General features: G+C 39.8%; 1 protein-coding gene across 1 annotated transcript in view; it reads right to left on the bottom strand.

Annotated features, from left to right (window-relative positions):
- Positions 1 to 24,094, bottom strand: part of dnah7 (dynein, axonemal, heavy chain 7) — a 262,198-nt gene that overhangs the window by 62,012 nt on the left and 176,092 nt on the right. The window contains exons 51-55 of the mRNA XM_073046961.1: positions 18,959 to 19,085; positions 14,837 to 15,031; positions 10,135 to 10,227; positions 1,932 to 2,108; positions 203 to 364 (exon numbers count right to left, since the gene is read on the bottom strand). Of these exons, the coding sequence (XP_072903062.1) occupies positions 203 to 364; positions 1,932 to 2,108; positions 10,135 to 10,227; positions 14,837 to 15,031; positions 18,959 to 19,085 (754 nt within the window). The remainder of the gene's footprint in view (positions 1 to 202; positions 365 to 1,931; positions 2,109 to 10,134; positions 10,228 to 14,836; positions 15,032 to 18,958; positions 19,086 to 24,094) is intronic.

Here is a 24,094-nt window from a genome sequence, read left to right as displayed (position 1 = left end):
CGTCTGGGTCTGAACTACATCATCCCTTATTTTCCTACTTTGATGAGACTCTCAGTGTGTTTCCAATAAATATACTTTTAAATCTGATATCCATAGGAAAATCAACTTTAAATAAAAATGGGACACAGCAGGGAAAACAAAATTCCTGCATTGGCCTCCCGTGATTTGCAATGTATATAATAAAGTGAACAAAAATTCATACCGCACAAACTCTTTCTAATGTTGGCATCCATGATGTTGCCAAATGACAGTTTTGTAATACTACCCAAGAACCATGCTTCACTGCCATCTCAATCATATTCATGGCTATTGGTCCTTGACCCTGTCCAAGGGACAAAGAGCTCAACTTGGATCCGCCAAAGCCCTGTAAAGACATTATATATTAATTGATAATTTTAAAGTAATATTTTCATTTAATATTGATTCAAACAATACAACTGAAGATATGTAGAATAAAGAGAAAGTTCATTTCTCAATGCAATGAAGAGCTATTTAATTCAAAAGAAAAAATAGATACTATGATAACTATTCATTTTACCAAGTTTTTAATATTAACTTTCCTATCTAAACCTACAAATTTTCAGTGAGGGTGATAATAAATGGCATTACTATCTTCAGTGTAGGAAAATGCATGCTTAGACCTATATTGCCATCGTTGGTTTGGTTATAATCCTAAACTCCAAATACATTACAATCTAGCCTTGACAGCAGGAGTATCTTTTCAACTGCTTATCATTGTACCAACCTATTCACTTGCATCTCGAAGGAAAATACAGAAAGCAGAGTGAAGTGGAAAACTGCTGGGAATTTAATATGATATTGCAGAGAGGAAAGTAATACAGTGGATTCTGGTTAAATGGGAAACATCAGGACCAGCACATTTCAGCCCAATTAAGCACCTAACCCAGTTCACTGAAGTTTGATGGTAAGTAGTTTAAAAAGTATAAAAAAGACAACTGCCATTTAACTGAGTAATAAATTGTATATTTAAATGAAATACAGAACGAATTAGAACATTATCAATACTACTACAGTACTATCAAACTGTCCATTAATTCCTAATGGTTATCAATGGAGGAATTCATCCAGTGTATGCTGCTGTGTTGTTTTGATTGATCGTAAATGAACAAAATCAGTGCAGACACCTTGTTCAAATAGTGGACTGCATTCAAAACAGTGCTTTCAATGATTACATTCTCCAAATCTTCATTTACATTGTAACATTCAAGATGACTGTCGATATCTTCAAATTCTTGCTAGTTTCTAACTTGTTTAAGTAGTGAAATCATTTCATTTTCACTCACAGCCAATTCTGGCTTGAAACTGTAATGAGCAAAACAGTTCTGAACTCTCTTACTGCTTACTTCTCATCAAATATTAGTGAGAAAAATCACTGTTTTTTGAACACAAAGGTATGCAACTGGCTCTATTTAAAATTGCTTGTTCTAAGCATGGTTGAGTGTCTAACAGCCACATAAGTATACACAAACTATGCTAGTTAGAAATTGTTTAGCAACCGTCTCCTGTCCCAATTAAGCAGCATGGTGTCCCAAAGTGAATCCTAGCCATTTTCTCAATTAGCTTTCATTCTTTAAGAGTTGTCCTAAAAATGCGCCTGTCCCAATTAACTGATGGCCCATTTAATTGGAATCCACTGTATACCAAAACAAAGTTAAGAATTAAACCATTGTGCCCAGAGATCACTATTTAAACAAGGTGCTTTTCCAGGAATTAAACAACACTCAACATATACTGTAGTCATCCCAGGTACCAAGAACACACATCCATTGGATTTAATCAGTTCTATGGTGTTTTCTCATTATTTTTAGCAAATAGAATTCTATAAAGTTATCATTTCGGAAACTTGTAAGTTTCATCTGTGGTACAATTTGACTTAAATGCATCAAAACAGTTTATACATTTGGATGTACCTGATCATCAGCAAATTTGAGAAGAGCAGCCATTGGGTCAGCACCAGGTGACAAGATAAATATAAGTGGAGCAGTCGAATTGCTGTCACCAAAAGCACTGCCCAAATCAAATGGAGGGGGTTCAATGAATTGTCGACCAAGAACATCAGTTACATATTCTTGAGCCATTGGAATAAACTGAAGAAAAAGAAAACCTTTGCTTAATAGTTTCATAAAAGACTACAAATGAACAATCATAACAATTAGAAAATAACAGGCTACAAATCATTGTGTTGTTCTATTCAGAAAATTCTTATGAATGGAAACCTCTCTTGGAATATCAAATGCTGCAAAAACTCCTGAGAATTAAGGCTTATGTAAGTGTTGATTGTACTATAGCTGTGCAAATGAGTCATGCAAAAATAGAAATTGAAAAGTAATTAGGTACTGTTCATGGGTTCAATGTCCATTCAGAAATCGGATGGCAGAAGGGAAGAAGCTGCTCCTGAAATGTTGAGTGCATGCCTTCAGGCAGTTGCACCTCTTTCCTAATGGTAGCAATGAAAACAGGGCATGACATGGGTCCTTAATGATGGATGCCAACTTTTTGAGGCATCGCTTCTTGAAGATATCCTGGATAATATGGAGGCTAGTGCCCATGATGGAGGTGAGTAAATTTACAAGTCTCTGCAGCTTATTTTGATCCTGAGCAGTCGACACATACCCCATATCAGATGCTGATGCAGCCAGTTGGAATGCTCTCTACAGTACATCTATAAAACTTAGTGACTGTGTTTGGTGACATACCAAAACTCCTCAAACTCCTAATGAAATATAGCTGTTGTTGTGCCTTGTTTATAGCTGCATCGATGTGTTGGGTTCAGGATAGATCCTCAGAGGTGTTGGCACCCAGGAGCTTGAAATTGCTCTCTCTCCAATTCTGATCCCTCTCTGAGGACTGGTGTGTGTTCCTTTGTCTTACCCTTCCTTAAGTCCACAATCAGCATTGCAGCATGGTTGTTGCTGTGATACCACTCAACTAGCTGGTATATCTCGCTCCTGTATGTTCTCACACCACCATCTGAAGTTCTGCCAACAATAGTTGTGTTGTTAGCAAATTTATAAGTGGCACTTGAGCTATGCCTAACCACATAATCATGAAAGAGTAGAGTTTGGGCTAAGCACACATCCCTGAGGTGTGCCAATGTTGATTGTCCATTTGCAGAGGGAGGTACAGAACCTTTTGATCAGAACTGCAGGAATGATTGAGTTAAATGCTAAGCTGCAAATAAACAGCAACTTGTCACAGATATTTGTATTGCCCAGGTGATCCAGGGCTTCATAAGGAGTCAATGAGAGCCAATCTACCGTAGACATATTGTGGAACCAGTTCCCTGCTGGGACAGGAGGTAATTTTAGTCATAACCAACTTCTCAAAATACTTAATCAGTTTTACCCTCTTGAAGCAGGTGGGAACATCCAACTGTAGCAATGAGAGACTGAAAATGTCTTTGAACACCCCCACCAGTTGGTTGGCACAGCTTGTCAGAGCCCTACCAGGTACTCCATCGTTTCCTTGTGAGGGTTCACACTCTTGAAAGACACAGTGACATCAGACTCCAAGACAGAGATCACAGGGTCACCAGGTGCCATAGGGATCCTCATATCTGTAGTTTTATTCTCCCTTTCAAAGCATGCGTTAAAGGCACTGAGCCCCCTGGGAGTGAAGCATCTCTGCCATTCATGATGTTAGGTTTCACTTTGTAGGAAGTAATATTTATAATATTACTCAAATATTAAATACATAACACTGCTTAGCTACAAACTCCAACTCAATATAGAATACATCTATATATATGTACATATATATATATATATATATATACACACACATACACACACACACACACACACACACACACACACACACAAACATATACAGTGACTTCAAAAAATATCCCCCCCCCCCCCAGTAAGTTTTCATGTTCTGTTGTTTTACAATAGTGAATATAATTTGGCTTATTTTTGACACTGGTCAACAGAAAAAGACTCATGTCAAAGTGAAAACAGATCTCTGCAAAGCTATCTAAATTAATTACAAATATAAAACACAAAATAAATGATTGCGTAAGTATTCACCCCTCCCCTTTAATATGCCACACCAAATCATCAAGGGTGCAGCCAATTGGTTTTAGAAGTCACATAATTAGTTAAATGGAGATCATCTGTGTGCAGTCAAGGTGTTTCAATTGATTGTAGTAAAAATACACAGACATCTGGAAGGTCCAGCGACTGGTGGGTCAGAATTCTGGCAAAAACTACACTATGAAGACAAAGGAATACTCCCAAGTGACTCCGCGAAAAGGTTATTGAAAAGCACAAGTCAGGAGATGGATACAAGAAAATTTCCAAGTCACTGAACACCCCTTGGAGTACAGTTAAGTCAATCATCAAGAAATAGAAAGAATATGGCACAGCTGTAAATCTGCCAACCTCAAAAACTGAGTGACTAGTGGACTAGAATGGGACTAGTGAGAGAGGACACCAGAAGACAGATGACATCTCTGGAGGAGTTACAAGTTTCAGTGGCTGAGATGGGAGTGACTGTGCATACAACTGTTACCTGGGTGCTTAACCAGTTGCAGCTTTATGGGAGAGTGGTAAAGAGAAAGCCAATGTTGGAAAAACTCACATGAAATCTCAGCTTGAGTTTGCCAGGAGGAATGTGGGAGACTCTGAAATCAGCTGGAAGAAGGTTCTTTGGTCTGATGAAACCAAAATTGAGCTTTTTCATCATCAGACTAAACACCATGATCAACAAAAACACAACATCCCTACCATTTTGACTTTTGACATAAAAAAGTTGCTTTCTGTTGATCAATGTCAAAAAAGCCAAATTAAATCCATTGTGATTTAATATTGTAAAACTATAAAACATGAAAACTTACAAGGTGGATGAATACTTTTTAGAGGCACTGTACATACAAGTACACAAATACATACATAAACCTACTCAACTGATCATTGCATCATCTCCATAACATAGGAGAGTGGTCCAGTTCTGTCCTTGACCTTTCCAAGTACCCACTTTTGATCACTTCTGTAGTCCCTCACCAGGACTGCTTCTCCAGGAGTGAAATATCAAACCTCCTTGTTTGAAGTGCCCTCAATTTGTCTCAGCTGTTCTGCGATTTAGTTTGAGGAGATCCAAGCATGAGCACAAGGGACGATCCAGGAACAGTATATCTGCTGAGTTGTTGGTTATGGAGTGTGTTGCATTGTGATATACAAGGAGGAAATTGGCGAGCTTCTTTTTCAGTGTCAGTGTAGTGTGTTTTGCTAACTCTGGACAACTGTTTCTGACAAGCCATTTGTAGCTGGGTGGTATGGTGCAGATGTAATATGCCTTATTCCATTCATTTTCAGGAATGACTGAAACTGTTCCTGCAACAAACCGAAGTCCATTGTCACTGATTAAGTGTTCTAGAACACCAGTCCTTGAGAAGATGGTTGTTAATACATCAACCTAGCACAGGTTTGTTGTGGAGGCCACTGGGAACACTCAGATCGTAGAAATCTACAGCACATTACAGGCCCTTCGGCCCACAATGTCGTGCCGACCATGTAACCTACTCTAGAAACTGCCTAGAATTTCCCTAGCCCATAGCCCTCTATTTTTCTAAGCTCCTTGTACCTATCTAAGAGTCTCTTAAAAGACCCTATTGTATCTGCATCCCCTCTGTACCTACTTCCAAGCACCTGAAAACTATGCCCCCTCATGTTAGCCACTTCAGCGCTGGGAAAAAGCATCTGACTATCCACACAATCAATGCCTCACATTATCTTATACACCTCTGTCAAGTCACCACTCATCGTCTGTCGCTCTAAGGAGAAAAGGCCAACTTCACTCAACCTATTCTCATAAGACATGCTCCCCAATCCAGGCAACATCCTTGTAAATCTCCTCTGCACCCTTTCTATAGTATCCACATCCTTCCTGTAGTGAGGTGACCAGAACTGATCACAGTACTCCAAGTAGGCTCTAACCACGGTCTTATATAGTGTAACATTACCTCATGGCTCTTGAACTCAATCCCACAGTTGATGAAGGCCAACACATCATACACCTTTTTAAAACACTGTCAACATGCACAGCTGCTTTGAGTGTCCTACGGACATGGATCCCAAGACCTCTTTGATCCTCCACACTGCCATTATCATTAAGTATTATATTCTGCCTTCAAATTTGATCTTCTAAAATGAACCACTTCATACTTATCTGGGTTGAACTCCATCTACCACTTCTCAGCCCAGTTCTGCATCCTATCAATGTCCCGCTGTAACCTCTGCCACCCCTCCAGATTATCCACAACACTCCCAACTTTTGTGTCATCAGCAAACTTTCTAACTCACCCTTCTACTTCTTCATCCAGGTCATTTATAAAAATCACAAAGAAGGGGGGTTCCCAGAATAGATCCCTATGGAACACTACTGGTCACCGATGTCTATGCAGCATACGAACCATCTACAACTACTCTTTGCCTTCTGTAGCTAGGTCAATTCTGGATCCACAAAGCAAGGTCTCCTTGGATCCTATGCATCCTTACTTTTTGAAGGAGCCTTGCATGGGGAACTTTTTCAAATGCCTTACTGAAATCCATATACACTACATCCACTGCTCTACCTTCAGCAACATATTTTGTTATATCCTCAGTGACTTCCGGTCAATTTGTAGTGCCAGGAATCTTGCATCCATGATGGTCCGGCAAAATCTACATGAATCTTCTGCCAGGGCAATGCAAGCCATTTGCAGAGATGGAAAGGTGCTGCTCTTGGCATCCAGAACAGTGTATGGCAAGCTGCTCGATCTGCTGATGTATCCCAGGCCACCAGCCAAAGCTTTGAGCCCATGCTTTCACTTTGAATACGCTTAGGTAGATGACTGGCATGTAGTTCCTCTAACACTTTAGCTCTCATCTTGGATGGTACAAAAACTCTAAATCCCCACATAAGGCAACCCCCACAAAGGGCAAGTTCATCCCAGTGTTGGAAAATAGGGCAACTGGAATTTCTGCTGCATATTCCAGCCATTTTGGATGGACTGAAACAGTGTGGGTCTGTTCTAGTTTCCCTTTGGATCATCTCTGCCATAATAGAAAGACTTTCAATTTGCATTAGGGAGAATACATCGAGAGGAGTGTCCTCTTTTGTAAATTTATTTCCTTTTCCGGGGGAAACGGGATAATGCATCAGCAGTTCCCTGATCAGTTGTCCTCTTGAATGCAATCTTGTAACTGTGTCCTCCAGGAAACAGAGCCCATCTCTGCACTTGTACTGCTGCTGTTAGTAAAACACCCTTCTGTGGATTGAAAATGGACACTAGTGGCTGATGATCATTAATGAGAATAAACTCTCTCTGGTACTGGTTGAAATATTTTTCACCCTAAACCAGACTCTGTCAATCTGTGCATAACTTTTCTCTCCAGCAGTAAGGGAACGCATTTGGCGTGACATGTCTGCACCGACACCATAAGATGAGGCAACACAGGCAGGTTTCACTGGACGATGTGGATTATAATGTGTGAACACAATATTATTCAAATATTACTGAAATATTAAATAAAAACTGATTTATTCTGTCCAGTTTTCTTTGAATCCCTATTCAGGGTCCTAGGTTCAAGTAAGCATTTAAATCCTGCTTCCAGGATCCATTTCGCTCATATTCCTTCTTTTCTCCAATAAGGATAAAACATCAATAGTTGAATCCAACTCACCCATTTTATTTACTTCTGTCCCATGAAGCCAGACCATTGTTACTACAATTCCATCTCCATTTCCCACTTGGACACTTGTGTGGTATCCTAATTATTATAATGAGTTACAGAGGAGTGTGGGACTGTTTGTTCCTGATAATTCATACAAAGACATTTAACCCCTCATGGGTCTCATGGCCAAGCCTAATCACATAGCTATTTCACTGCCTTGACTTAGACCTCAGTGTGTCTCTTATTCGCATAGTAAGAACCATCACTTCTCACTGCACTTGAGGCCTTGGATTCCATTAGAGATGTGTCTTAGAGTGAACCAATTGTTTCTAATTTTACAACCAGTTGGCTAGTCCAACATATTAGGTCTCCATGATTGTGGACTTTAGGAAGGTGCAGATGAACCATTCCCCTCTGCGCACACGTACTTCCTCCTCAGTGAAAGTTAAGTGCACCAAATTGCTGGGTATTCACATCATGGACAACCTCACCTAGGATCTTAAGCAGCCATCAATCTCATAGAATCATGAGTTTGCACCTCTGGTGGACTTTGTCCTCTCCAGGGTGCAAGCCTGGGTGGGAAGATTTGAAGAACCAGCTGTTGCCCATGCAGCGGGCTCCCTCTCTCCACGTCATTGATGTAGTCCAAGGGAAGGGCAAGTGTTGATACAGCTTGGCACTAGTGTTGTTGCAGACGTTGCGAGAGTGAAGTTGTAAACAACACCAAACTACCTTAGGGAACCCAGCTCCAGATTTCTTCTTCAGGGTTCACTCCTGAAGCCTTTCTCATGGGTGGGTATGGCCACATGGCAGCAGAAGTTTAAAATCAGAGTTTTCCTTCTCCTAGGTGGACTGCCATCCAAGGCTAACGAGCCCCACCTGCCTGATGCAAATGGCTTTGAGGCGCCAGTGGTCTGCCTTTGTCCCTTCTCTTGTCAGTAGAAAAAGTTCCACAGGGCCTAGTGGCTAAGCCACACGTGAAGGCCAAGAGATGGACTTGATTGTCAGAGGCTGTTAGAGTTGCATGCCATTTGGAGCACTTTATAGACAGTGGGAGCTTATTTTTACTACCCCCCTGGCTAAGACAACCATAGGAACCAAGTCCCTCACCTAGTCCCTCAATATCACCTTCCTGAATAAGAAGGTAGTGTAGCCCCTCTATTTCCTGAGAAGACTGAGGCAAGCAAGGCTCCCCCACCATCTTATCTGAATTTTACAGGAGCATCATCGAGAGCATCCTAACAAGCTGCATCTCCATGTAGCACAGGAGCAGCAAAGCATCAGACCAAAAAGTCCATACAAAGGGCGATGAGAATGGCCAAGAAGATCATAGGAGTCTCCTGGTCATCCAATGGGGACATTTACGCAGGACCGCTGCATACGCAGGGCACTTAGTATTATCAAGGATCCCACCCACCTATCCAGCATCCTCTTTGACCTTCTATCATCAGGCAGGAGACTCCGATGCATAAGACAAGAATGGTCAGGATGGGAAACAGCTTCTTCCCTCAGGCTATTTGGCTTCTGAACTCCTTGCCACATCACATTCAAAGTGTCACCAGATTCTTTGTACTGTACCCTACAGTGTTTAATTTCTGCACTTTATCAATGTATAATTCATTTGTAGATTTAATTCTTACTTTCCTAAGCTATTGTGTGATATGCCGTATGCACCTTATGTGAACAAGTGTGCTTTACACTCTGATGTGGAGAAATGTCATCTCGTTTGGTGGAATACATGTATATAGTTAAATGACAATAAACTTGACTTGACTTTGGTCTTTCTAAAGCAAGCAAGCTTCGTATTTATTCGCTGCTGCTTAGAGAATGATGTATTAGTGTATTAACCTTTACTTCAGTCTAGTTCATCTTGTGATCAATCAACGGCCTAGAGATTCACTATTTCAATTAAGTTTTTATCAGTTTCCTGGCTTATATAGCATTTGATGGCCTGGACCTGATTGAATACTGAAAAGCCTAAATAAAATGGACATAAAAAAGATGTTTCCAGTAGTGGGGGGGGGGGGGGGGGTTTAAAACCAGAGGGCATAGCTTCAGAACCGGAGGATGTTCTTTTAGAGAGGAGATGAAGAGGAAGTTGTTTAGCTGCAGGGTGGTGAATCTGTGGAATTCAATGCCACAGATGGTTGATGCGGCCAAGTCATTGGGTATACTTAAAGTGGAAGTTGATAGGTTCGTGATTTTCTAAGGGTGTCTAAGGCTACAGAGAGAAGGCAGGGGAATGGGGTTGAAAGGCATAACAAAAAATATCAATAATCATTCTCGCATGGAGCTGCTCCCAAACGTTGGTTCAAAGCCGTAACACTTTATTTTTCTGTTTTAAGACAGCTGTATTTTAACTCTTTTCCTACCACATATCCCCACAGATTTTAGACACTATTTCAATAAATTATGACCACACATACTGTAGCTACATTATAGGGATTGAAATTCAAACCTTGTCAGGCCTCAAACAACGAATTACAAGCATCCTTTGAAAATTCCCCAGTTTATCTTCCCATTGACCAGGAAATATCTCATGATGCGGCTCCTGAAAAACAGAATGTAAATTTGAAATGAAAAGTAGAAAGCTTTGGAAACTCAACTGATTCAGCAGAATCTGAGGAAAGAAAAACAGAGTTAACATTTCAAGTTAAAAACCTTTCTTCAGAACTGGTATGGTGGTTTTTATTTAAAGATGTGGGGAAGGATAGTCAGGACAAAGGAAATATTTTTGATAGTTCAAGGTCAAATTGCCCAGGTGTACAGAATGTTTACAGAGCCAATGGATAGTCCTTGTAAAATTTTTCACAATTCAAGGTCAGATTTTCTCTGTATATCAGTTGCTATTGGTTTACTAAAGAAAAAATGATGACACTGCTTATGGCTTTGAGCTTGAGTTTCAGACACTGCTCCATCACAATCAAACTTGCTCTACTAACTCATTTTCAAATAAGGAGACAACCAAACTCCTTGGCCCTTGCCAAATATTGCTCACATCTTCAGTCTCCCATTCCTCTTCCAAAGTTAAGAACTCAAATGTGTCATCCTTTACAAAATAGTAAATTCATAAACACAAGAGCTTCTGCAGATGCTGGAAATCCAGAGCAACATGCACAAAATATAGGAGGAATACAGCAGGTCAGACAGCATCCAGGAACAATTAACAAACAGTCTATGTTTCAGGCCAAGACCCTTCTTCAGGACTGGAAATGAAGGGGAAAGATATCAGAAAGAAAGATGGGGGCGGGGGAAGAAAATGATAGGCAAAGCCAGGTGGATAGGGAATGTAAAGGGCTGGAGAGGACAGAATCTGATAGCAAAGGAGATTGGATTATAGGAGAAAGGGAAGAAGAAGGGGCACGAGAGGGAGGTAATAAGCAGGTGAGAAGAAGTAAGAGGCCGGGGGGGGGGGGGGAGGAATAGAAAGAGAGAGGAGGGAGAGGGAAGAATGTTTTTCCAGAAGGAGAAATCAATATTCATGCTATCAGGTTGGAGGCTACCCAGATGAAATATAGGATGTTGCTCCTCCACCATGAGCGTAGCCTTATTGTGGCATAAGAGGTGGCCATGGACCGACATGTTGGAACAGGAATGAGAATCAGAATTAAAATGTTTGGCCGCAGGGAAGTTCTGCTTTTGGTGGATGGAGTGGAAATGTTTGGCAAAGTGGTCTCCCAATTTACAATGGATCTCACCAATGTCGAGGCTGCCACATCAGCACAATAAATGACCCCAGCAGATTTGCCGGTGAAGTATTGCCTCACCAGGAAGGACTGCCTTAGGCCCTGAATGAAAGTGAGGGAGGAAGCAAATGGGCAGGTGTAGTATTTTGGTCACTTGCAAGGGTAAGTGCCGGAAGGGAGATTAGTGACGAGGGAATTATGGAGAGAGTGATCCCTGTGGAAAGCGGAGAGAGAGGGAAGTAAAGATGTTTTTGGTGGTAGGATCTCTTTGGAGATGGTGGCTGTTACTGAGAATGATGTGTTGGATACAGAGGTTCATGAACAAGAGGAACCCCAAACACAAAAATTGCTGGAGGGAACTCAGCAGGTCGGACAGCATCTATGGAAATTAATAAACAGTTCACATTTTAGGCCGAAACCTTTCCTCAGAACTGAAAAGGAAGGGGAAGATGCCAGAATAAAAAAGGTGGGGGGAGGGGAAGGAGGACTAGCTAGAAGGTGATAGGTGAAGGCAGGTGGGTGGCAAGGGTAAAGGTCTGGAGCAGAAGGGCTCTGATAGGAGAGGAGAGTGGACCCAGGTGGAGGTGATAGGCAGGTGGAGAAGAGGCAAGAGGTTAGAATGGGAAATAGAAAAAGAGAGATGGAGGAGGGAGAAAAACTATCAGAAGAAGAAATCTATATTCATGCCACCCGGTTAGAGACTACCTAGATGGAATATGAGGTATTGCTCCTTCATCCTGACAGTGGTGTCAGTGTGGCCAAAGAGAAGGCGGTGGAATGACATGTTGGAACAGGAATCAGAATTAAAATGGTTGGCCACTGGAAATCCATGCTTCCTGGAGCCTTTATCTCTAAGATGATCCCTCATGAATTCTTGAAATCTATTTATCATACAGCTGTGACATATTTTCACTGCTTGTATTCAGAACACTATTTCCAGAATCTCGGTATTTACTGCGTGACTCAAAAGGGTGGTTGGCTAATGCTGCAAAGGAGGTGCAGCATTAACAATATAGACCATCAGGCACGGCTTGATGATCAGGTATTTAAGTGTTGGAATGAAGATACCCAACATTTTTATGCTGGAATGCTTGGCCTCCAAACTCCTTACATAAGCTTTATGCAGGCCAGCAGCAGTCTTCTTGAATTTCAGATATTTTCAGGTAACCCAGTGAATTTCACAAGCCACTTAAATGTAAGATTCCTGCCCTGGTTGATGGAGATTGTGGTTGAGTATGTGATGAGTATATTCCACATGAAGCAGTGCATGATCCTCCTGTGCAAAGTTAAACTGGTGTTAGTTTCTAAACTGGATAGCTGTTGTTACGTCACAATGTTTTGAAATACTGCTTTGTTTTCAAGACAGGGTCCCCGCTAGGTGAAGTTTCTGGTCACTTCCTGCTTCTTTTCATTATAGTACTTAGCACCTCCTAAATATCCTTCCAGCTCAGTGGGGAGTTTAAGTTCATATAACTCCTGCAGGAGAAGCGACTTGGATCCACTTCAATTTGCCTAATGGAACAACAGGTCCACAACAGACGCCATCTCATTGACTCTTCACTCAACCCTCAAACATCTGGATAGTGAAGATGTATACATCAGGATGCTCTTTATCAATTACAGCTTGGCATTCAATACCATCATCCCCTCAAAACTAGTCAATAAGCTTTAAGACCTAGGCCTCAATACCTCCTTTTGCAATTGGATCCTCCATTTCTAGTCAGTTTGGATTGGCAACATCTCCTCCACAAACTCTATCAGCACAGATGCACAACAAGGCTGTGTGCTTAGCCCCCATTCTACTCACTTTACACTTATATGACTATGTGTCTAAGTACAGTTCCAATGTCATATTCAAGTTTGCTGATGACACCACTGTTATAGGCCAAATTAAAGGTGGTTACGGATCTGCATATAGGAGGGAGATTGAAAATGTGGCTGAGTGGTGCCCGTAACAACAACCTCTCAATGTCAGCAAGACCAAGGAGCTGATTATTGGCTTCAGGAGGAAATCATAGGTCCATGAGCCAGGGGTGGATCAGGGGTAAATTTCTGGGTGTTATTATTTCGGAGGACCTGCCTGGGCTCAGCATGTAAGTACAATTACATAAAAAGCACAGCAGTGCCTCTACTTCTTTGGAGTGTGCGAAGATTTGGCATGACATCTAAACCTTTGACAAACTTCTAAAGATGTGTAGTAGAGAGTATATTGACTGGCTGTATCACAGCTTGGTATGGAAACACCAATGCCCTTGAATGGAAACACCTACAAAAATACTGGATACCGCCCAGTATATCACAGGTAAAGCCCTCCGCACCATTCAGCATATCTATATGAAGCACTGACGTAGGAAAGCAGCACCACACCACACAGGACACACTCTCTTATCATTGCTGCCATCACGAAGAAGGTACAGGAGTCTCAGGACCCACACCACCAGCTCAGGAACAGTTATTCCCCTGAATCATCAGGCTCTTGAACCAAAGGGTAACTTCACTTGCCCCATCACTGAAATGTTCCCACAAGCTATGGAGTCACTTTCAAGGACTCTTCACCTCATATTCTGAATATTTATGTTCTCAATTGTTTATTTATCTATTACTTCATTCATTTTGTATTTGCACAGTCTGTTGTCTTTTTCACACCACTTGAATGCTCAAGTTGTTGCAGTCTTTCATTAATTATATTATAGTTATTACTCTATTATGGATTTATTGAGTATGCCTGCAAGAAAATTAATCTCAGAGTTTTATATGGTAACATATACGTACTTTGATAATAAATTTTCTTTGAACTTTGATATAAATACTAACTGACTCGTTGAGCCCAGCTAGCATCGCCCACATCTGAGGTCAGAATGCCCTTTTCAAGCTCAAATTAACTAGATGAAACAATTCTTACAGAATTGTAAATAAGAACCAGAGGCTTTTTGTCACCTATGTACAACATTGCTAAGTACTTGACAAACCCAGTGATAAGCAGCAGAGCTACAAATTTATCACCTGTAAGTTCTAGGAAAAGTAAAATGCTGCTGAGAAGAAATGCTGGTTACAAAAAACAACAGCCTTTTAAATCAGCTTCAAAGTGAAATATTTAGTCAAACTAGATAAACCAGAGAAACTGGATTAACAATAAATTTAAATTGGTAATTTAAAAATTAAACATAACTACGTGTGTTACGATGATCATTTTTTCACAGTTTAACTTTAACTGTGTCAGTTAAAGTTTGGTAACGAGTTTTACATTAAAGATCTTCTGAAAATGAGTTACACAACACAATGCTGAGCTGCTGTTTCTGAAAATCACTGCCACAGTTACCTACATATATAAACTCTATAGTTTGTCAAATACCAATCATTTCAGTATGCATGAAAAATCTGCAATACCATGCATATGATAATTAATGCAGGTTGATATTAACCTTGATAATAGACATAGTAATTTTATACAATATTAAAATTTTCCCAACCTACCATGCTGTCATACACAGCCTTCCATCCATCTGATAGAACCACAAACTCCTTCTGAATGCCTGAGAACTCCGCAATTTTATCAAGTCGGCAGAACTCATCCCAAGATGTTTTAGGAAGCCACTCTAATGTGTTCTCGTATGGATTATCCAAGCCAATTCCACCTGTCAGCAAAAAGGTCCACTCCTGCTCTTCAATCTGAAGATAAAGTAAGTATTATTATATGTGTATGCAATGTCCCTGTAAACTTATTGATGTACCAAAAATTATTTATCAAAGAATAAATAAAACTTCACTTCATACTTCAGTGCAAACACTTTCACATGATGACAGAAAATGTAGTCAGCTTGTATTGCTAACTCTGTGAAATGTTAGCATTTATAAGCAAATAAACACTTCCTTGGTAAAAAATGCTGATTAGATGAAAGATAATGTAATTTTCCCCCCCCACTTAGTTTTGCATCATAGGGTCTACTGGACACAAAGTGTGCCTGAAGATAAATGAGGCAATAATATGAGGAATAATCATCACCAGAACTTTCTAGCTCTCGAATAGTATCGCTCATGATATACTAAGAGTAGTGGTGATAGTCTTGATCTACCTCTCATCTACACTCAAGGGGCAATTTGCAGTGGCCAATTATTCTACCATCTCCTAGCGTTCTTAGGATGTGGGAGGAAGCTAGAAAAATCCATTTGAAGTTCACAAACTTCACATATCCTGGAGGTCAGGATTGAAAGCTGGGTCACTGGAGCTGCGAAGCAGTAGATCTAATGACTTTACTACTGTGCTGCCCAGTGACCTTGGTCAATGATCAGTCTTCAGTACTTGCACAAGTGGCCTCGATTCATACATACAGTAAATCACTAATGCATTTAACCAAAATTGGCAAGGGAATGGAGACTGGAAGGTAGAAGCAGAAAAGAGGAATAGATGTACAAAGACACAAAATGCTGGAGAAACTCAGCAGGCCAGGCAGCATTCGTGGAAACAGATGCTGCCTAACCTGCTGAGTTACTGCAGCATTTTGTGTGTGTTGCTTGGATTTCCAGCATCTGCAGATTTTCTCTTGCTTTAGATGCATAAAGAAGTGATTGTATCAACTCTGGAATGGAAAGTAGAGCAATGTTATCTGGAAGCAGTAATACTAAGTGAATCTACATGAAAGACATGGACAAGCTTGGGATGTACGTGTATGTGCATTAAATAACACTGTTAAACTGCAGACATAAATCGTTTATGGGAATATGAGGTGGTGATAACTGAAAAAAATAATTTTAAAGAAGATAGAATTGGTCAATTAACATTTCCAAATGAGGTGTTCAGCAAAGAAAGAAAGAAAGAAAGCAGGATAGAAGCATGTTTAAGGAAAATATTACTGTGTTAGGATCAAGCACAGAATCCATTTGTCTTAAGTTAAGACACAAGGACAATGCAAGAAGCAAAAGGAGTAGAAATGTAGCAAAAGAGCAAGTCTGCAGGAAAATAACAGAAATGGGCAAGAGACGCAGAGTTTAATTTATCTAATACTAGGATAATGTTAGATTAAGGGGCTGAGAAAAAAGAGAAGAATTTATGAATGTGTTCAGAACTTCTTTGAACAGGATGGTTTTTTTTGTCAAACAAGGAAGAAAATATTGCTGGATCTGGTTTGGTAAAATAAGGTGTTCTAAGTGAACCAACGGTCAGTGACAGCAAAGTTGGGGAACAGTGACTACCATGTCACAAGATCCAGCCTGTGAATGAAGAGCAACAAGGAGCAATGGACAATGGATAAAAAGGGCACACTTCTGTGTTGTATTCAGTCTAAGACTATAGTTTCAGCAATGTACATTTCCTAGGTGGGAAAAGATAAAAGAACCAGAATTATTGCTCACAGATTGTCAAAGGAGATAGAAAAAGTAATGCAATAAACTAAAGGAGTGGGATATGATCCATGTCACAGCAATAATTCATGTGAGAACCAGGCTAAAAAATAACCTAAGATGACAAGTGAATAAAATAATATGGGCAAAGGGAGGATTAGGGAATAGAGCATCAGGTAACATTAGAGGGAACACAGTCTCCCAAAAGCAGATCAATCATACATAAGATAGTAGCAGGAGGGGAAAAGGCTGATTTGGGAAAGTTATCCAACCAGAAAGCGTAACTGTAAAAATCAATGTTTATGAAAATCACAGAGGAGAGAGAGATGGTGACAACAATGGGAAGATTGTTGTCTCACATTGTCTCAACATTGTCTCACATTCTCACAACAATGGTGAGAAGTAGATACTATAAAGACTAGCTTTGCTTCAGGTAAAGGTCCAGATATGATGCAAATTATATGGTTGAGGCAAACATAGTCTCAGCTCTTCATGAATAATGTGAATGTGCCAGACATGTGTGATGAAAAATTTTAAAAACTGTTCCATCTTTGTTTGAAAGGACATGCTCACCATTTAAGATATATAGCTTACTCTCAATATTGGGGGAAATTTCATAGACACTTGTGAAGGCTGAGTTAATAAAGAGAACCCGACAAATACTTGTTAATGGTGAGTTGAGTTTGCGTAAGGGAAAATAAAAGCAAAAAGCCTTGGTAGTTTGTTGTTCTTCAATGTAGCCAGGATGTAGAACTATCGCTTTTATTGATAGCGCTGATGACTTAGATAAGTTAGTGCTGAATAAACCCATATTTTGGGTATAATAATCAATGTATAATTTGAAAATTTTAAGTCATCTTTAGCAATATGTCTATCTGGGTGGCTTTGATGTCTTTACTTGAATAAACTGGTGAATGAAGGAATCTGTGTCGCAATTGATTACTGTAGGTGTGGAGGGAGACAGAGTTCCCACAACATGTTGAACTACCATCTCTAATCATAAAGGTTACAGCACAGAAGGACCATTTGAGCCATCAAATTGGTGGTGATGCTTTGCAGAGCACTTCAGCTAGTTTCACTCCTCCATCCTCCCCTAAAAATCTTGTTTATTAAGTCTGGGAAATTATAATTTTTATACATTTACTTTTTCAACCTGCCTTGCTACTTTAAATGAGTTTCTATCTTCTGTCGCGTAATCTTTCCTGCTTTCTATCCTGTCACAGATTTTCTCACTCTTGCCTTCACTCGCCTCTTTCAATTAATCTTAAAACACAATTATCCTCAGTTTTGCCAGTTCTGATTAAGAATCATTGACCAAAAGGTTAACTCTTTTCTTCTGATCTGACTTGCTGACTTGTGTACTTCCAGTATACTTTCTTCAATTTGAGGTTTCCAGTTTCTGATATATTTTGCTTCTGTAATGGGGAGTGAGACTGACTGGTTTGCTCTTGGAGAGGGCTAGCTAACCTCAATGGATTAAACAGCCTCCTTCCATGACGTGATGTTTCCCTACTGGTAATAATGCAGAAAAGTCATATGGGTTTGGTATTTGCATGAGAGTACAATTTGGTGAATTTGTGGTAGCTGGTTTAGGCAGGTTTACCACATAAGACACAAGAAATGGATGGTGAGGCCATAGAGCCCTTCTGCCCCTTGGGTTATTTTTCCAATTAGCACTGTTTTTGTTTAACTAAACCCATATGACTTGATTCCATTAATAGCTAAACATTTACTGTTTTTGCTTTGAATATAACAGAAATCTGAGGTAAAAATTCCAAGGAAATACAAATGAATGAGGAAATACAAACACAAAAGATATTTTATCATAAGATCACTATGTATTATTTGAATGCAAACTTCCTGTGGAGTAACCAGTCCAGCTCTACTTTATAGGTACATTGAAAAATTCCAGCAATGAAGGTCCTTATGGCTTTAGCTGGCGCCTCTCCAAAGCTCTGGTACTTTAAATAAGAATGTGATCACCCTTTAAAGCAAATTTTATTTGTTATTTTAAATTTATACAAAATTAGGTTTCTGCTGGGATTTTAAATGACAGTCATGAATTTCCATGTCTTTTCCAAATGCAATGCCACATAAAGCTTAGAATGAAAACCCCTCTACAAGAACTGAAAATAATGTGTGCACTGAATAATTAACAATGTCATAAAGAAATCAGAAACTTGACAGAAAAAAATATAATTTTCTCTAAGGTAATTCCCATGCATAACAGACTACTATTAAAGATATTAAAGGACCAACCAGACCATCGTGCTTTAATAGGTTTATAGCCAAGCAAAGAGAAAAGAGCAGCTTGTCCTTTTCAAAGAGCGATCGACACACATTCACATACAATGAGTATGTGAAATATTTCCTGAGTATCTGCAACCTGCAATGTTGAAAGACAAATTAAATATTAAAGTGTGTGCATTTAAAAATTCAATTACAACCCACTTAGGCTCCTGTGATTCTCACAGGCTTTATGGTCAATTACTCATGACAAATCAACAGTTTCATTAAGCATGTACGTCAGTTCATGTAGAAAGCAAGTTCCAAAGATGCTGAAATTTTCCTAATTGATTTTATATTGGAGCAAATACTAGCACTGTATAACTAGATAAGCAATCTAGTATAAAGCAATATGCCACTCCACTATCTTCACTAATATGTTTTTAATGATCAAGAGTGAATAATGATTCATTGGTTCACATGGCATTCCTTCCCTTGCAATATTCAGTTGTCAATTTGGAGAAAATGTTCTTTCATTTAGAGAAATTATGCTGACAACTAGTTGTTTTATTACATAAAAAGACAGGATTTAAAATAGCAGCCAGTTTGTGGATGTCAGCTCTAACATGTAATTATGCTTTTAAACATCATTGCATTGACAGTTAAAAGAACCAATTTTATAAATTCTATTCACCTAATAAAAAAATTGTCAAAGTGCAATAAATAGATTGCATCAAAACAGATTTCTTAATGTTGCTGCAAAACAATTGATCCATGGTGACATATCAAAAAAAGATAATGTTAGAATTACTCTCACTTCGGATAACTGTCTATTTTTGAGTCAGTCCACTTCCATTGATTTTCACCAGATGTTTGACAACAGAATTATTATGGCTAACTTTGGTGTTGTCTTCAAAATACACAAATCATGCTACAGAGGTCAGTAAATAGATGCTGACGCCTTTCATACTTCTGGATACTGAAATATCCCCAATACTCTCCTGGCTCAGATCAGCCACACAGTACAGACCATGAATTAAAGTTTCATCTTATTTTGTTCTTTTGACAGCTGCACAATATATATAACATTAGGTTATTAATATAAGAAAGTGTTCTGCTTTTTTCTATTAGATGATGTGTAAATAAGTTTAATTAGTCACTTGCATAAAATAAGCATTACTCCAAATGTTATGTGATAAATAAATAGTTATGATCAGCTAAAGAAACAACTATTGGATTTAATACACAAGAATCAACATGAGCTACCAGATCAAATCTTAAAGCAAAGTAACAGTGATCAAATATAAAAGACAGCAAGTGAAAGAACAGAAGTTAATTCTAAGTTATTCATTTGGAAATAGAGAAAGCAGAACTCTTTTAGCACCACTGCCAACCCAGAAAGCCCACAGTGTTTGTCAAAGCTGGAGACCAACCACACCCTCAGCCCAGTTCACCAGGTTTGCTCACCAAGCATCTAACTTTGTAACAAAAAGTGGATCTTGGCAAGTAATTAAAGTTCCCTGACTATGTTACATCATCATCACTGAGACCTGATACGGTCATTCTGTCAGAAACCTTGAAGCAGGTGGTCATGGTAGAACTAACAGTGCTTTGAGAAGACCAGGTTGAGGAGGTGTTCAAGTGTGAGAAGGGCAACCACCAGGATCTGGTAGAGAAGTATCAAAAACAAGGGTGGAGAGCACATTATGAGCCTGTAGAGGTGGGATGCAGAGGTTTTGCTGGTTGCTCAACTCTGTTGAACCTACTCTCTCCGTGCATTGCAGGTCTGCAAACAGAAGAGCCATCAGGACCACCACAGTGGCTGCTGAACATTACTCTAGATGGCTATGGATCAAGAGGCGCAACCCGTGGACCAGTGCTTCTGGGACACAAGCCAGGGCCTCATCAACCCTGGCTGGGTTGCCTGGATAGGGGGTGTCTGATGTTGAAAAACCCGAAAAACCCGATGACCCCATCACTGACGATGTGTGCCAGCACATCCTCGGATGTATCTCTGCATCTGGAAATAGAGCAAACCGTACACTTTAATCAAATATTGGAAGGGATTAAGCTCAGGGTCTGTGATTGATGTCCATTGGAAATGATGTGAAAGAAAACTAAAATGCCATAAAAGTAGCCTTTTACAAAGCCTATAAACACTCAGAAAAGGTATGCAAAACTGGACTTCTTGATATACACCCAACATTTGAGAAAATAGACTTCACCAAGAGAATGAAAGATGGAACTGAAATTCTATAACACGTTTTCAAAACAATATAATTTTCATAAACAATTTAAGGCATGCAGAAGACAAGATTTATTGCTTACAGGGAAAGTAGACTACACCTACATCAGTTAAAGATCATTTATAAAGCCCATTTCACAATATCAATTTGCCTCAAGGTTTTCCTTAACCAAAAAGCAACTTAGAGCTGTGATGGTTGTTGTAATACAGGAAACCAAAGCAGTCTGCACCACAAAAGTAAAATAATCAGAAAACCTCTTTTAGCAAAGTTGCTGGTAATATCCAAATCAGGTAAATATTGGCCAAAACAATGTAAGAACTCCATAGTTCTCCTTTCAATAATACAAAACAAAAAGATCTCAGTTTAATATCACTTCCAAAAAGGCAGCAGCTCTGACTGTTCAACACTCCAATAAAATATATTTTTCAACCATTCACTCATGTCCCTGGAGTGTGTGTTAAGTACACAACATTCTGGCACAAGATATAAATATCCAAAGTTAAGAGTTAATGCAAACAAAGAAACATAGAAATAACAAATCTTCAAGGCATGTATGTTAAGTGGAAACCCTAAACAACTTAAAAATGCTCAAACAAAAATATCTTCAGGATTTAATGTATTTTTGTCAGAGTAGAGAAGGAAATGAGTAAATTATGTTGTAAAGCACTGGCAACCGTTACAAGGAAGTCAAGATAGAATGAATTAAATAAAATGCAAGTGAGCCAAATAATGGCTAACGGTGTTGAGAACAGACGAGTGGACATTGGAAAGAAAAGAAAGCCCATTTCAAGAATCCTACCAAAATACACTCATTAGACACGTTGTTAGGTACTTCCTAATAAAGTGGCTACTGAATGTATGTTCATGGTCTTCTGCTGCCGTAGCCCATCCACTTCAAAGTTTGATGTGTTGTGCATTCACTATTGATCTTCTGCACACCACTATTGTAACACATGGTTATTAGTGATACTGCCACCTTCCTATCAGCTCGAAACAGTCTGGCCATTCTCCTCCGATATCTCTCATTAGCAACGTGAATTGCCGCTCACTGGAATTTTTTTGTTTTCCATGCCATTCTCTATGAACTCTAGAGGCAGTTGTGTATGAAAATCCCAGGAGATCAGCAGTTTCTGAGATAGTCAAACCATGCCATCTGCCACCAACAATCATTCCACGGTCAAGTCACTTAGATCATGTTTCTCTCCCATTCTCATGTTTGATCTGAACAACAGTGATCCGCTTGACTATTTCTGCATGCCTTTATGCATTGAGTTGCTGCCACATGATTAGCTGACTAAATATTTGCATTAACAAGCAGGTGTACAGCTGTACCTAATAAAGTCGCCACTGAGCATTGGAGAAAGCTTAACAATCGATGACCAAGATTACGTTCGTCTAACCAGGAGTTCCAGAAAAATATATAAATTTGCACTACTGTGTTGATGCAGCTAGGCCCACACTCTATTCTGATATCATCACTGACTCCAGTGTGAAATTTGTTCTGCTGTACCTAGGGGTCATCTATACCTCACATCTAGCCTATTAGATTTACAAGTCATTAGTGATATATATCCTCAGGATGGCAGAAAATTATGCAAGGAAGAGAATAGTATAGTGGGAGAATTTTTCCTTTACCTAAAGGCTTCAACAGATGCCCTTTTAGAAGGACTCCAAATGCAATAGCACTGATACCATTTTTTTTTTGACAGAAGTAAAACATACAAAACATGCTGAAATAAAGACAGAAAATGTTGTAAATACTCAGCAGGATGGACAGTATGCAGAAAGGAATAGAACAGATGTTTCAGACTTGGAGATAAGTGTGAAGTGGTTCATTGTGGTGGGTCCAATCTAAAGACAGAAGATAAATGATAAGATTCTTAGCACTGTGGAGGATCTGAGAGATCTTGGGGTCCATGTCGATAGGACACTCAAAGCTGCTGCGCAGGTTGACAATGTTGTTAAGAAGGCATATGGTGTGCTGGCATTCATCAACCATGGGATTGAGTTCAAGAGCCATGATGTAATGTTACAGTGATACAAGACCTTGGTCAGACCCCATGTGGAGTACTGTGATCAGTTCTGGTCACCTTACTACAGGAAGGATGTGGATACTGTAGAGAGAGTGCAGAGGAGATATACAAGGATGTTGCCTGGATTGAAGGGCATACCTTATGACAGTGGTCCCCAACCACTGGGCCATGGACTGGTACCGGGCCGCAAAGCATGTGCTACCAGGCCGCGAGGAACATAGAATAGTACAGCACAGTACAGGCCCTTTGGCCCACAATGTTCTGCCGACACTTAAACCCTGCCTCCCATATAACCCCCCACCTTAAATTCCTCCATGTACCTGTCTAGTAGTTTCTTAAATTTCACTAGTGTATCTTCTTCCACCACTGACTCAGGCAGTGCATTCCATGCACCAACCACTCTCTGAGTAAAAAACCTTCCTCTAATATCCCCCTTGAACTTCCCTCCCCTTACCTTAAAGCCATGTCCTCTTATTGAGCAGTGATGCCCTGGGGAAGAGGTGCTGGCTGTCCACTCTATCCATTCCACTTAATATCTTGTATACCTCTATCATGTCTCCTCTCATCCTCCTTCTCTCCAAAGAGTAAAGCCCTAGCTCCCTTAACCTCTGATCATAATCCATACTCTCTAAACCAGGCAGCATCCTGGTAAATCTCCTCTGTACCCTTTCCAATGCTTCCACATCCTTCCCTTAGTGAGGCAACCAGAACTGGACACAGTACTCCAAGTGTGGCCTAACCAGAGTTTTATAGAGCTGCATCATTACCTCGTGACTCTTAAACTCTATCCCTTGACTTATGAAAGCTAACACCCCATAAGCTTTCTTAACTACCCTATCCACCTGTGAGGCAACTTTCAGGGACCCCCAGATCCCTCTGCTCCTCCACAC

Source organism: Hemitrygon akajei, chromosome 5 (assembly GCF_048418815.1).
Source record: "Hemitrygon akajei chromosome 5, sHemAka1.3, whole genome shotgun sequence".
NCBI lineage: Eukaryota > Metazoa > Chordata > Chondrichthyes > Myliobatiformes > Dasyatidae > Hemitrygon > Hemitrygon akajei.
This window is presented reverse-complemented; position numbering and strand designations above follow the sequence as displayed.